The sequence below is a fragment of the Papaver somniferum genome, chromosome 8 (genome assembly GCF_003573695.1).
Source record: "Papaver somniferum cultivar HN1 chromosome 8, ASM357369v1, whole genome shotgun sequence".
Lineage (NCBI taxonomy): Eukaryota > Viridiplantae > Streptophyta > Magnoliopsida > Ranunculales > Papaveraceae > Papaver > Papaver somniferum.
Window position 1 is genome coordinate 159,272,343 of NC_039365.1, and position 16,460 is coordinate 159,288,802.

Genomic DNA, 16,460 nt, shown 5'->3' on the forward strand with positions numbered 1-16,460 from the left:
GCCCCACCATTTCAAATAATTAGAACACGGCTACTAACCTTGTGTAATTTAGTACTGAGAAGCTTAGACAGTTCCACAGACCTTTCAAATACCTAATGCTATTTGTCGACAGAATCACGTTCTTGTCGACGGAATCGCTTTTCATCAGGAATAGATTGTTTGATGTCTTCACAAGAAGATGAGCATATTGAAGAGTAGAGATTGTCATAAGTAAAATATGCATCATACCCAAACACATACGTAAACTCCTAAGGGTGAATGAGAAGCAAGGATAAAGAAACACAACCATGGGCATTGAGTTTAAATAGTGCTAACGAGACTTTTAACATGAAAGACGCATCAAAATTACATCTAGATTCAAAGAAAAGTACCATTAATGCATGAACGTACAGTTTATGTTGAAGATCCTCTAATGTACACATTAAACCCAGTACGGTTTTGGGTTCAGCATCTAGATAGGCGGAGTATCCTCATCCAGAGAAGCCTCTGAGTTCATTAAAGAGACCCAGTTTCAAACATTGAACCCCCTGGATACATACAAGTTCTTCGAATCTGTTCTGAATAAGTGATTTCTTTGGAAAGTTAGAGATTCAAACTTACTCTTCTCACTTAATCAATATATGAATTCTGATTTCTTTGTAGGTTTTAGCATTAATGCGAAAAAAGAAGCTGACATCAACAACAAACATAATCGACTAAATTTCTTGAGTATATTCAGGATTAGCAAACAATGTACAGAATAAGAATTAAGGACTGTGTTACACATGATATACCTAAAGGTTTCATTAATAGTAGAAATGGGTCATCAAATGAACATTGGTACTAAGAAAATGACTATGAAATTCAAGCATAGTTGCAATCCGCCGTTGCACATGATGAGGCAGCAGAGGCAGTTGGTGGCATATAAGCTAATTAGAAGGAACAAAAAGAACTCACATTACGAAAGTGGGTTCCTCGTGTCGACCACATTGTCAAGGGTTCCTCCAGGATGGCGGTGGAAGTACTGATGGCCTTGATTGTAGCACAAACCCCAGGGGCATGCATTTTGCCTTAAATGGACGATTGTTATGAAACAAAGAAGGATGACAGAGCTCTTCCCATCTTCTTGTGAAAATGTTGTACACCCAGACATAATTTTGACAACCAAACAAAACAACATTTCGGTCAACTAGATCGAAACCTAAAACCTGGATAGGTTTATAAGGTTTGAATTTGATATTATTTTTGCTAACATATCATCAACTAAGATATCATCATACAACAAATGCCAGTCCTCCTCGATCACCCAAACACACAAAAAGACCTTCAAAACACCCATAGGCATCCTTTCCACCCTAAGACAAGCATAACAGATCAGCCCTTCCAGCACTCCAATATAAGGTTGTGAAGAATCATAGAGGCGGTACTCCTCACCAGGCAAGTTGATTAATCTACATTGATTTCCACATGCTTCGCCATTGTTTAGATTGTAAGCTATAACTGAGTTTCGGTCAATCCAATGTAGTACACCATTATGGATAACAACATTTTTTTGAAAGAAATTCATCCAACCAACATCTCGAGGACATGAAACTTCATAAACACTCCATTCACCAAAACCCGAACTGAATATTTCAGCTTTAAATTTGCTCCTGGTTTCAAATCTTGGTACACGAACAACCTTATAACTGGTTGAAATGAGTGATGATGAAGAACTTCCATCACACTCGAAACCAGCCATTACATATTCACTAACTTTTGGTGGTGGAGGTAGTGAAACCCATTTTTTGGTAAGTGGATTACAGACATAAACCATCTGATTGAATAAGCTAGTTGTGCAGAGAACTAAACCATTACTGGAACCTAACAGATATAAACAGGGTTTCGTCCCTGTATATGGAAAATTTTGAGTTGGCTCTATGAACCTAAAAGAAAACCCATTGAGATTATTCGCCATGAATTTGGAATGCGAAACAGGATATGCAATTGAAAAACTTCTTCGAAATGGTTCATTTTGGAATGTATAGTTTTCTGGTAAATCAGCAGCATGATAGTGTCCATGGAAGAAATGTGTTAATCTTGTTGAGTTTACTCCATTTGTATATAAAATTTGGGTTTGAAAGAATGGAAAACCATGTCATAGAAACACACTTGAATGCAAAGACTGAATTAACTGGAAGATGAAGAAAAATTTCATACCAAATATCCACCGTGAAATCCTTATTTTGAGCAATTCTTTCATTGGATAATTCTTGGCATGAAATCACTGAAGTAGAAGAAGAACCCATCAACATAAGTTTCTTCTTTGGAAAATCTAGGGCAATTTGCTTTTTTCTTGAAAAGATAGTACTAAAATATGAAGCACCCAGATCTTGACTTTCATTTACAGTTTGGTCCTTCCTGTGCACCACAAATGAAAAAGTAGCGGGGGCAAATCCAATGTCCAATGACGATGGTTAGTAATGCTAAGTCTCATGGTGTGCTAATCTAGTAACTTGATTGGCAATTCAACCACCTAAGTCTTCTGGGATTGCTAATCTACATGCTAGTCGCTGAACATAACAGCGCCAGGCACTGAATAATTCATCGTTCTAGCTTTACGCTGCACTAATCAGCGCTTGACCAGCTAACTTGGTCAAAGCGTTGAATCATTCATCGCCAGGCGTTGTACCGTTCATCGTCAGATAAATCGATGTAAACTAACAGAAGCTCGATCTTCTTCCTTCTTTCCCATTTTCTTTCATCCTCACCCAAAGTTGAGTTCCAGAGATTTTCTTCTCAAATCGCACCACGGGTTTGAACGTCAACACGATCAGAATCATTTGAGATTGGTTTGGAGCGAATCCGTCCATGATATCGATTTAGGTAAGATTTTGAGATTTTAGGTTTTTTTTTTCGATTATCATGATTTTTTGATGAAATTGATATGTTTAGATGATTGGTATTTGTTATTTAGATGATTTAGATGATATGTTCAGTATTGTATGAGTTAATTTGAACGCCCGATTGGGGATACTAAAACTAATTGGGGATATAAATCACTTCCCCAAACCAATAGTGTTTGTTAAGGGTGTTTTTTGGGGGCGAAAATACGAAAGTACCCTTTAAAACAATAAAAGCTAAATTAAACATAAAAAATACCCTACTCCCTTTTAAATTCGAAACATTTCTCACTCCCTTTCAAATTCCCTCCTCCTTCTCTGCCGGCTCCTCACTTTGATTTTTTTTTTTACATTTGGTAGGGATGAAGACCATGCCGGTACTGAGTGCCGACATGGTTATTTAGGATGAAGACCATGCCGGTACTGAGTGCCGGCATGGTTATTTAAGATGAAAACCATGCCGATATTGGGTTCCTCAGTACCGACATGGTTATTTAGGATGAATACCATGCCGGTACTTGCTATTTCAGAAAAAAAATTTCTGTATGTTTTTGTCCTCAAACCGGCATGGTTCATTTGGGAATCGACCATGCCGGCAGCACCACCGACATGCTCGATAATACTTTTACCATGCCGGCACTGAGTTTTTCAGGCGTAACAACGGCGGATTCAATGAAAAAAATCAAATTTCAATATATTAATACCTATACATGGGTAATTGGAGTACTTGTATGTTCAACTTGTTTACTTTCCTGGGTTGGTTCTTCACATAAAGCTTCATGATCATAAATATCTTGATTTAATGTTGTTGCATCAACAAATTCAACGTTAATGATTTATACTAATCATCATCAAACGAACCTATTAACTTAACTAATTATAATTAACCATTAAACATGATTAGTGAGGGGCAGATTAGGAATTAGTTAAAATATATGGATAGGAGGTGACCTTGCTTTACTATTTAAATCATGTTTTTGTTTTTTTTCTCTATCCCCCAATTAGTTATAGTATCCTCCAATTGCGCATTCTTTAATTTGAATTTTTGTGATGAAATTTGTTTTTGGGGATTAATTTGATTATTTGTGATGAAAAAAATAATGAAATTTTGATTATTTTTGATGAAGATGAATGATAATTTGTATGATTCGTTCGTAGGTAAATTTGTATGATTTTGTATCAAATTTACATGATTATGATGAAAATGATAAAATGTGGTTGTTTTTTTCTTCTTCTTTTGTTATTGATTGTAGTATGAATATGGAAGAATATAGATGCTTTGGATATAGTATCAGCAAAGGGAGATAGACATGTATGTAATAATTTGAAACGTTATACCAAATTGTAGTGAAAGATAATCTGATAGCACGACGATACTGTGATAATTGTGGGTTTTCTTCTACATTTGAGTTTAATTTTGCCAATGCGGATAGAGGTTTAGTTGAAGCCATAGCTGAGAGGTGGTGGAAAAAAACCAAGAGCTTTCATTTTAGAGAGTTTGAGCTTGGCATCCTTCCTGTAGATTGGTATATGTTAACAGGAATTTCCATTGGTGACCCTACAAAACATCAAGTAGTTATGCCGGCATTGGGTGAGCTAACATGTGCTTGTTTGAATGATTTGTATTTTCAAGATTTCAAAGGATTAGATAACTGGAATAGTAAGAAAAATACAATATCCCTGTCTATCTTGAGAAGCTACATTAAAAGTAGAGAAAATACCAACAATGTTGAATGTGCAGATGTATTGACAAGACCATTCTTTCTTTGGTGTTTTGGTCATTTTCTTCTTGCGGGTTCTAGTGGAAAAGTAGATAAACGTTGGGTTCTATTGTTGGATAATTTGGATAGAGTTGGGGAATATGATTGGGGTATAGCTTCCTTAGGTAATACCTATAAATTTCTTGATGAATGGTCATCCAATGGAAAGGATTTATCTGGCATGGTTATGGTACTTGAGTATTGGTACTATTATTACTTCCTCAATCACCTTGGTTCCTACAAAATACACAAAATCAGTATGACATGTAGATTTATCCTATTAAAACCCTAAAATCCGTAGCTCAAATCTATTACTAACGAAAACCCTAAAATTCACTAAATCCGCAAGTAAAAATGAAGAAAAGACAAAAAAGTGTAAATCATACCTTTGATTCGGTTTTTCATGATCTTCCCTTGAAAATTTGTGCAATATACATGAAAACAAAGAAGATCCAGCAACACCGGCGGCATCAGTATGATTAGCTTTAGAGCTTGAAAAGAGAATCTTACGAGGCAACTTCTCTGGCGGAGTATCAGTTCCCACAACTAAAATATCATCATCTAGATGATTCTTCCCCATACCAAATTGTTCAAATCTCGTTTGATTTTGCTTTTGGGACTGACAAGGAATATTTTTAGCGTTAGAAGGAAATGTAGATTTCTGGTCTTCTTGTTTCTTTTGCATGTATGAAAGAATTGATTTCTGTCGATTCATTTTGAAACCCTAAGAGAGAGGGAAAGAGGGAGAGATTATTTTGAGAACAGAAAATGAGATTCTTCGAGGTTTATGGGGTTTTAATTTTCGCGCCATTTTATTATTCTTTTCGTTTTGGGAAGTTAAGTTTTTTAGATGAAGTGACCGAAATATCCTTTAAGCTTTAATGTTGATTTGTAGGTTTGGTGTAACCGTAGCTTACCATCTGAAAACTGGAAGCGCCAACAAGTAGTCAGGCCCAGCGAGACAGAACTAGCAGTTTTCATCACTTTTTTGTCAAAAAAAAAAACAATATAGTAGAACCTTTATATAAGAATACCGATGCGATTTTTAATCGTTGTTGTAGTAATATAAGATTCGAACTCTAAGACTTGTGAAGATTAAATTTAAAGGTTTAAATAAAATAATAAACAAAGGCGAGAGTTACTGGGACTAGGATTCCACCAAATATTAAAATTCATGTGATTCACCTATTTATTCTAAACCATTATAGCTCATTCAATAAGAATTTTGACTCTAATTCTTTGCCTAAGGTAGATTATTAAAATACTAATTGTAAATCTTAAGCATGGGATATCAAAAGAATTAATCCTAAGCATAAACCATCAAACGAAATGACAATTAATTAAGAATTTTTTTTTTGTAATTTAATTTAATGCAAATAGTCATATAAATAATTAAATGAATTTACCACATGACGAATTTTGGTTTCCTCCGTCGACCCAGTGTAGGGGTTTAGCTCCACATGGTGAAAACACTCACAAAATAATATGTCATTGCTCAAATGGTGTTTACAAAGAAGAGAAAAAAAGAAAATCAATTAAAACAGGGAATCACAACGTTTATAAGCGTTTCAAACCCACTGACACAAAGAATAACGATAAACTGCCGCACTGGACAGTCTTATATCTTAGCATAAACGACAGAGTTTAACGACTATCTTTGTCTGTCTGTTCTTCGTGTTCTTCACTATTTTTTTTGGTGCTGCTGCAGATTTCTCTGCAGCAATTTTCTCTACTTTGTAGCCTCCCCAAACACTCGATGTCTCTTCCTTGCATATCCCTTCACTATTTATACATCTCTGCAGTAAGAAAATCACCGTAATAACTCCATTCTAATCCTCATTAAAGCTGCCATTTTCTTTCCTTTTTCTTCTCCTGCACGCACCTGTTGTAGTCATCCTATGTCCAAACACTCTTCCACACATCCCAACATGCATCAAACACGCTCAGGTCACATGAAATCTTCCCAAACATACCCAGAAATCCGGAGAATAATATAAGCTTCCCTGTTTCTTCTTATCGTGAGAAAATCCTTCCTTTTTTCGAACCAGAGGAAATTACCAGTCCTGTTTGTGGTTAACAGACCCAAATCAAGCTAACACTTCGATTGAATCTCACCAGAAGCTCTCCAAACCAAATCCAGAAGATCCCGTATAATATTTTTTCCGTGAACCTCGGTTTACCTAAACTCAATGATTTAGCCAATTCTGGACCAATAAAACACCCACATCATCTTTATTTATCCATAACAGACCTATCCCTTGAAAATCAGCGGTTGAATCTCTGTAAATCCCATCCAAAACTTCAACCCTAATTATGCCAGTGAAGACACGTTTTCCCGCCAATTCTTGAATTTGAAAGGTAGAAGAAAGTGCCCCTTATCCAGAACAGGGGTGCGAATAGCAGTTGGCGCCTGGAGTTGCAAATAGTAATTGAGGTGCCCCTTAGTAATTGAGTTCCCCTTAACCAACATTGAGAGTCCGAATAACACGTGTCCTCCGGGTGCAAATAACATGTTTTCGAGCCAATTCTCCACAAAAGATATTCTTCCAAAAACAACTAAAACAGATTTATTAGAGAAATAATGAGTCCTAGCTAATGTATTTATGGGTGAAAATGCGTCGCACTTTCGTGCTTATCAAATACTCCGTATAAGAATAACCTCAGTATAAGAATAAAATTTTCTGGTCCCGATTTGGGCCGATTATATTTAAGAATAAATTCCATATTGAAATAAGTCACATTTTTTTTCTGGTCTCGTCTTAAGGAACTTACCTCCATATAAGAATAATTCACAATAGTATATATAAAATATAGGTCATATCATACATCGAAGTTTAAGAAGAAGAGATTCTTGTAACCAATTTGAAAAATCTTTTAAAGTTTTACAGTGTATGATTATTATTTTTTTGCACGATTCATTTAAATATCTTTGATCATATGATTTCGTTTGTCGATTTTACATATGATTGTTGAATTTTTGTGTGAATTGTGTTACTATAGCAAACTTCATGTATTTAACTACTACATGTGAAACTAAACAAAAATTATGTTTTCCTACGTATTGCTTAGGTACATTGTGTTGCATAGCAATTTACCATACGTATCATACATGTGAAATTAAACAAAATTTAACTAATGTATTTCCTAGATACATTGTGATGTTTGTTGTGCGTAATTATGTATTCTCCTAGGTATATATATAACTATTGATCGTTTCAAGGAAGACCTCCATATAAGAATAATTTCTTGTGGTCACTGGGATATTCTTATATAGAGGTTATATTGTACTAGCACTATTTGTCTATTTTTTCTTGGATAGGTTTGGATTAATTTGTGTTGATAAATCATAGATTGAAGATGATTTTGGCTGGGTAACGTAAATTGGGATACTGTTTGCAAATTGCAACTACATATATCAGAATAAGAATCAACCAGTATCTAAATATCATAAGCGGGAATGGTTCAAAATTATTATGCAATTATGTGGACTTATAAATTCAATACTTTAGGAGGAGCTAAGAGCAATTTACACAATGCCTAGTAACTTCAGTGTCACTGGGATAATGGAAGGAGACACTACATAATAGAGAATCACACTCCAAATCAGCAGGAAATCTTTAGTTTACTTGTCGAGCGTTTGAAATATTCCACTCTAGAGCCCGTTTTCCACCGGCAGTCATACAACTATTAAACATGTCTCTTGCTAAAACCCAGCTGGAGGTAAACTGTGAGGTAATATCTCAGGTAGCATCCAGTTAAAGAAACTAAAGTTTTCTTTCCCAGTCATATAATTCACTTGCATCAACTAGTTACCTAGTATAATTACATTGGGAGTCAGGATAGCTGGAGGAGGATACATTGACTAGTCAATTTCAGGGAGATAACATGCGGACAACAACACCTGCATCAATGAACAAGCACTCAAACTAACTGACTGAGAAGAACTACACATGAGAACATATAATTTCATTGCACTCACTGCCAAATTAAAAGAAAGATAATATGAAGCTAAAACTTAAACTATGCAGTGTACAAAATCCGTTGAATATACCAGCAGACTCATAAATCGATTTTTACTAGCACACTAGAATTGAACTCCCTGCTTAACTAATAAGACTAAAATATCAGAACAACACAATGTAACAAAAGGTATCACTCTGTAAACAAAAATCTGATAAGAACTGTGTAAACACCCTATTATTATTATAAGGTTACGAGGAGACTAATCCCAATATATAGTACAATTCTCTGAAAAAGCTCTATCTCTCTCTCTGGAGGATTGCTCACCTTTTATAGGCAAAGCCTGATATGAAGGTACCATACACGTGTACCCTAATACCTTTTCTAGCAAGACTTCTGTTATTAGCCGTACACTGTATTATTACAATGGGGTTTATTTTGGCAATCGATAATCACCTCCTAAGGGCAGCCCGTATGTGCCACGTCATCGTCAATGGTGGCTTCGCCTTGGCATCACCCGAATCCCCCATTCTGGTGTCTTCGTCTTTGACGTAATCAGGGTGCTTACATTAGACCCTTGGCTGTTTTGTCAAGGCTTTCAGACTTGTCAAGTAGTCATAGCCCACACGGAGGTGCACCTTTGGAGTCGTCAGCGGAAAACGTTTGATATGTCTAGATGCTCCCATTCCTTCGTTTTCTCAAATCCCCTAGTGCAGGTATCTTGATTATAGAGTGAAACAGTTGTAAGGTAGGGTTGATTGTGGAAATGGTTAATTATAGAGTGAAAATTTACAGAAAATGGTTGAACATGCAATGAATGGATTGTGATATTGGGTTGCTTGTGGAAAAAATTGAATGAAATGATCGGACATGAAGGGAAACTGAAAATGTGAGAGTATAACAACCACACCCAACAATTCGTTTGGCAATCTGAGAGGACTTACTCCAATATACTTTCTAGAGAATCAACTAGACACTCAGACTCAATCTAGAGAAAAGTATATACAAGAATTTATATCTCTATCTCTCAATTCAATCTGCAATCAGCAAATAGAAATTTGCGAGCCCGATTGAATATAAGAGTAGTAACTTGAACGGTACCAAAGACCAATGTTCAAGGATCAATCAATTTCAATCAACAACAAAAGGTTGGATTTCCTAATTGATCGATACAACGCACAACCTGTGATATTTTAATTATATAACAAAATATAATGCGGAAAAGAAATAACACAGACACCAGAATTTTGTTATCGAGGAACACCGCAAATGCATAAAAACCCCGGGACCTAGTCCATCTTTGAACACCACACTGTATTAAGCCGCTACAGACACTAGCCTACTACCAATGAACTTCATAACGGATTGTAGTTGAACCCTAATCAATCTCACACTGATTCAAGGTACAATTACTTTCCTTACGTCTCTGATCCCAACATGATACTACACACTTGATTCCCTTAGATGATATCACCCACAACCAAGAGTTGCTACGACCCAAAGTCGAAGACTTGATAAAAAAATCTGTCACACAAAAAATTCTATCGGAATAGATAAATCTGTTTCCCACAGAAATACCTATGAGTTTTTGTTCCGTCTTTTGATAAATCAAGGTGAACATGATCCAATTGATAAACCGGTCTTATATTCCCGAAGAACAACTTACTATTATCAATCACCTCACAATAATCTTAATCGACTAGCGAAACAAGATATTGTGGAATCACAAACGATGAGACGAAGGTGTTTGTGATTACTTTTCTATCTTACCTATCGGAGATATTAATCTCGATCCAATTATTTCAATTGTACTCAACACGATAGAAACAATAAGATCAGATCAAGCAACTACAGAGAAAATAGTTGGGTCTGGCTTCACAATCCCAATGAAGTCTTCAAGTCGTTAACCTACAGGGTCTCGAGAGAAACCTAAGGTTAAAGGAGAGCCGACTCTAGCTATGCAACTAGTAGCACACAAAAGTGTGGGGATTAGGTTTCCCAGTTGCTAGAGTTCTCTTTTATATAATTTTCAGATCAGGGTTTGGAATCTAAGTTACCTTGGTAACAAATCACTCAATACTTACCGTTAGATGAAAAACCTGATTCAACCAAGCTAATATCTTTCAACCGTTAGATCGAACTTAGCTTGTTACACACAAATGAAATGTACCCTCATTTAGGTTTATGTAACCGTACCTAAACGTGTACATTATGTTGGTTCAATAATAGTTAACCGAGGTTAGCCATATGATCACTCTCATATCAACCTTATTCATCTTGACTGAAAAAGCGGGGGTACAACAACCACACCCAACATTTCGATTAACAATCTGTATGGACTAACTCCAATATACTTTCAAGAGAATCAACTAGACTCTATCTTAATAAAGTATATCAAAGAGTTATATCTCTCTTTCTCGATTCAATTCTTACTCAATCAAAAAGAAATCTGCGAGTCTAATTGAATACAAGAGAAATCACTTGAACGGTACCAAAGACCAATGTTCAAGTATCAATCAATGTAAATCAACAACCAAAGTTTGGATATTCTAATTGATTGATTCAAACGCACAACCTATGATATTTCAATTATATAACAAAATATAATGCGGAAAAGAAATAACACAGACACCAGAAGTTTTGTTAACGAGGAAACCGCAAATGCAGAAAAAACCCGGGACCTAGTCCAGATTGAACACACATTGTATTAAGCCGCTACCGACACTAGCCTACTACAAACTAACTTCGGTCTGGACTGTAGTTGAACCCCAATCATCTCACACTGATCCAAGGTACAGTTGCGCTCTTACGTCTCTGACCCCAGCAGGATACTACGCACTTGATTCCCTTAGATGTCCTCACCCATAACTAAGAGTTGCTATGACCCAAAGTCGAACACTTTAATAAACAAATTTATATCACCCAGAAAAGTCTACAGTAATAGATAAATCTGTCTCCCACAAAAATACCTACGAGTTTTGTTCCGTTTTTTGATAAATCAAGGTGAACAAGAACTAATTCATAAACCAGACTTATATTCCTGAAGAACATCTCAGTATTATCAATCACCTCCCAATAATATTAATCGAAGTGGCGAAAGAAGATATTGTGGAATCACAAACGATGAGACGAAGATATTTGTGATTACTTTTATATCTTGCCTATCAGAGATATCAATCTCAAGCCAATCGTTACGATTGTACTCAATACGATAAAAACATCAAGATCAGATCACACAACTACGAGAAACTAGTATCGGTCTGGCTTCACAATCCCAATGAAGTATTCAAGTCGTTAACTGTTGTAGTCTTAAATTTGCGGTAAATACGGATTCGTTGCTCGGACTTGAATAGATTTAAAAACAAAAATATATACAAAATTGTCACAGGATCAAGAGATACTAGGACTCAGGATTCCACCAATTCTTATACTCATGCGAATCAACTATTAATTCTAGACAATTATAGCTTATAATGATAACAAATATCGACTCTTTTCTTTGCCAAAACTAGATTTTGTAAAGTATTAGATGTAAATCATAAGCATGATGCATCAAGAGTTCCTAGATTAAGCATACATCATCAGATAAAATCACAAATAATCAAGAAAAATCATAAAACAACTCATAATAGTGCAAATAGTCATAAAGAATTAAATAGAATTACTCATGCATAAAGAATGGTTTCCTCCATCATCCCAGTAATGGGGTTTAGCTACTCATAATAATCATGTTCTAAAAATAAATATTTGATGCTCAAAAAGTTGATTAAAAGAGTGAAAAGAATGAAAACAGTGATTCTGCGACCCACAGACGGCGTCCAGAAAAGAACGATAAAATACCACTGTTGTTGACGCTGCAAAAATAAGACTGCTGTTGACGCCTTCTTTTAAGACCCACGGCCGCTAATCTTTCCACTATTCAAAGAACGACTGTCTTTGCAGGTGTGTTCTTCGTGTTCTTCGAGCTTTGTTAATGGCAGCAGCAGCAGCAGGTACAATTCCTGCAACTCCTCCTGCGCCTCTCTGCTGGCCTCCCAATCGAACCCTAACTCTTGATAATCTTCTCTCACTTCTCTCCACCTCTTATATACTTCACATCTCAAAGAAATCCCGATAGAATCTCTATTTTTTCTTTCTTCCAAAGTCTCGGAAAATACTGCTCAAAGCTATTCGTACGCGTCTGTTAGCTATAAACTTTCCACCAAACTCTTATCAAGACTTGAAAAGGACCTAGTACGTAACTATCCAGCGTAAAACTCTCACAAAATCTTTCATACAAATCCTTGAAACTGGACAGAACAATACGTATCCTGTTTGGACTTTGATCGCTTCTCCCAGCCATTCCAGCCCAAGTTGATCGATAAAATCACTTGCATACGGTCTGTTTAGTCTTAACAGGCCTAGCCCAATTGATTTCAGGGATTTAATCTCCCTCAAAACTGCCCAGAAATCCAACAGCAAGTTATCAGACGTGAACTTTAGTTTTCCCGCCAAATTCCATTATTTGAACTTTGAATGTGGTGTCCCCTTAACCAGACTGGGAGTCCCTTTAGCATGTGCCTTGAAATGGGGTGCCCCTTAGTAATTAGGTTACCCCTTATCCAAAATCAAGGGTCCGTATAGCAAGTGTCCTCTGGGGCATTTTCCGCACTTTTTTCGGGGTTCCTCCGGGGTATTTCTGGGGTACTTCCGGTACACTTCTGGAGCGCTTCCGGCACTCTATCAACGGAGGTCCAAACGCCGCATTTTCATCCAATTTCACCGCAAATCCTTATTCTTCTAAAAACACCTACAAATAAATAAAATAACCAAATAAGTATAGAATCGAGCACTAACACTATATACAATTGAGATATATTAGACACATAAATGCGTCTATTAAATACCCCCAAACTTATTATTTGCTAGTCCTCGAGCAAATCAAAACTACAAAATAAAATCCTAACTCACTGTCGCAGGCATCGTCGATTGCATTTAGCGTATGCAATAAGCCTTTAAACCCCTAGGTGGCCCTAGTGGCCGAGTTATAGTCTCGGGAGGGATTATTAGAGATATACCCACAAAACCTTTATACTCCAGACCCTAGCTATCTACAACGAAACTTGGAAGGCACTAAAGAATCTCCTTGGTTGGCATACTTATTGACTACAGGAAGAAGTACCCTGATGCGAAATTCCAATTGCTGTACACGAGTTTGCACTCAAGCATACTAAAATTCATATAAAGTGACAGAGCTCTACTCAGATAGTTGCACTATGGACATCATATTCGGAGTCAAACTAATCACATGGAAAGATTAAGAGATGGATATAGAAAAACATATATGGTTTTAATGTTTACTAAGTGAACGGCGTTTCCCATATCTGTCTGAAGGCCTCCGCCAAAATGAACCTATCCTAATGGATTGGGATATTAGTCTGACTAATATCAACACACTGGCATATACAAGGGAACCAGTGGTCAATAACCTAACTCTAGGTCAACACAACTGGCATATACAAGGGTACCAGTGGTCGACTTTATTGAATTTATTCCTTTTGGTCAAATGGTCTGGTCTCAATATTTTCTCACTTTTTTTTTTTTTTGTATCTCAATCACTCTAATTCACCCAAGCATTGGTAACAACTTGAATCGTGAGCCCCACCTAATCACTTAGAGAAACATAATTTAAAAACAAAATAAAATAAAAATAGAAGTGAAAAGAACTCAACGAGATATGGTGAAACTATCATGTTATTTCTAACACCTGAGCTCTGTGCTTTTATGAATAGACTCTTCTAGATGTTTCCATCTAATCAGATTGGTTCCTCAACTCCTACGATCAAAATGCTTCCATCCACTTAGATTGGTTAGTGCCATCCTAAATAAGCATAAATTTCTAGGCTCTGGAGTTTATTTATTCATACTGCAACTAAAAAGTTTCTCCCATACCCCCAAACTTAAACCTAACATTGTCCTCAATGTTCTAAAGATGAAATTAAAAGCATGAAAAAGGAGAAACTGTTACCATTTGAAGTGAAAGAGTTACGGAAGGATATTACCTGGTTGCATGAGATTGGGTTACCTCCCAAGAAGTGCTAAGTTTAAAGTCTTCAGCCAGACTAAGAAAAGTATTAGTCAACTCGAACCGTATAACAGTAGCCGGAATAACTGTAGGTCTTTAACACCAAAAAGAGCTGACAAAAGGAAACTGCAGTGAACCAAGAAAATGTACAATACTAGCATGCCCTTACCTAGTTTCCTGATTAAGATATCTATATCCAATTGTGGTTCAGGTTCCATAAAAGGGTCTAAATATATTTCTTTAGGCTGCAACTCCTCAAAATTGAGATCCGAATTATTAGGTCCTAGAGTCTGTAAATACTTAAATAAGAACTTAGAAGCACAAAATAATAACCTAAATAATTGAGGATCCTCTAAGTCAATCAGGTTTGACTTACATAATTGACCACAGTGAGAGTAGCGGTCATTCTTAAGAAAATGTGTCGATTCTAATATCCTAAAGTAATTAGGTTTAGTCTCAGAACTTAATAATTGACACATTTGAAATTTATACGTTCCCACAATTGTTTGAAAAATATTTGGTGGGAAAACAAAGTCGATCTTAGTATCATAGCCTGGTCTAACCTCATCAACCAGAGGATGGGTTTCTAACAACTGAACTTCCTTATGGACATCACTAGGTTCAGGAAAACGAGTATGAAAGTAATCTTGTAAAATGGTTGAGGCATTGATGTCAAGTCCTAAGTGTGGGGACTTTCTGAGAGTTAAAGGTAAGGCACTAGGGAAGTGATAATCACCCCCAAACTTAGAGTTTTCAGTTTCTCTAGATAGACCTCTAATTATTTCTTGAATTTCCGTATCTTCAGAGTCCTTAAAATATTCAAGAGATTCTTCTAAGTTATTATCAGGTAGTTCATCTTTACTCATCTCTACGGGTCTATCTTCTTCTTCCAATACTATTGTTTCTAAGTCGCTAGACTCTAAAACAGTATTTTCGAAATGAACCCGTTCCTCTAAACCACTATCGGCTTCGTAATCAAAAGGAAAAACTACATTGTCTAAAACGGTGGTATCCCTAATCAAATCCTCGTCCTTTTGAATAGGTGAATAATCATAAAAATTATTTGGATTTGAAGTAGAAATAATATAATCACTATAAAGCTCAATTGGATTACTAGATTCCTGATTACTATGCCTACATATTTCAGATTCTTCATCACTACTATCCTCATCATCATAATAGTACGAAGATGATTGAACCTTATCTAAATAAGTAGTGTTACCAATTATAACCTCGTTATCTTGATTATGTGAAAAAGTATCTTCATTCTCAAGGGTATTATTGGATACACTATATTGGCAATTCAAGTTATTTCGAGCAATACTTTCGTTCGTCTCTAACTCAAGTCTACGTGTCGACTCAGCTATCCTCTCAAGGGTCTCTTCCAAAGAAAGTTCCCTTAGAGTAGGATCTAAGTTTTGAGTTAATCTATTGAGGATATCTTCTACAGATTCAGTTGTTGTTGCAGTTCTTTCGTCCATAACTACATTATTCACCTCATCTAATTTATACGTCGATTCAGCTAACTGACGTGATGACTCGGCTAAATTCCTGAGAGTCTCTTCTAGAGAAGGAATAGGAACTGAAGGATCATAATAAGGACTACTTTTCAATAGTTTGATTGTATCCTCTAAAGACGAAGAACTAGTATTATAATCTTCTTGCTCGTATGACTGATGCGCGTGCGGATAGTAATTGGGCTCACCATGGTATGAACCATAACCTTGAAAAGGTTGGCGTCCCCAGTCACTATTCTCACTATGGTCATAATACTGATGATGTCCATAATCAAATTCAGGTCGATATTCATTGTAT

At 36.2% G+C, this 16,460-nt stretch overlaps 1 protein-coding gene across 1 annotated transcript; it reads right to left on the reverse strand.

The window, feature by feature from the left end:
* Positions 1–387: 387 nt before the first annotated feature.
* On the reverse strand, positions 388–2,307 carry LOC113303787. The gene is made up of 2 exons (XM_026552871.1): positions 937–2,307; positions 388–552 (listed from the first exon to the last, which is right to left on the reverse strand). The coding sequence occupies exon 1, from the start codon at positions 1,934–1,936 to the stop codon at positions 1,181–1,183; it is 756 nt and encodes a 251-aa protein (XP_026408656.1). The 5' UTR covers positions 1,937–2,307; the 3' UTR covers positions 388–552; positions 937–1,180.
* Between the last annotated feature and the right edge of the window lie 14,153 nt (positions 2,308–16,460).

Bases quoted from the DNA above. Each gene is read 5' to 3' on its own strand.
- LOC113303787 (XM_026552871.1), bottom strand. From the start codon at position 1,936: ATGGCGAATAATCTCAATGGGTTTTCTTTTAGGTTCATAGAGCCAACT.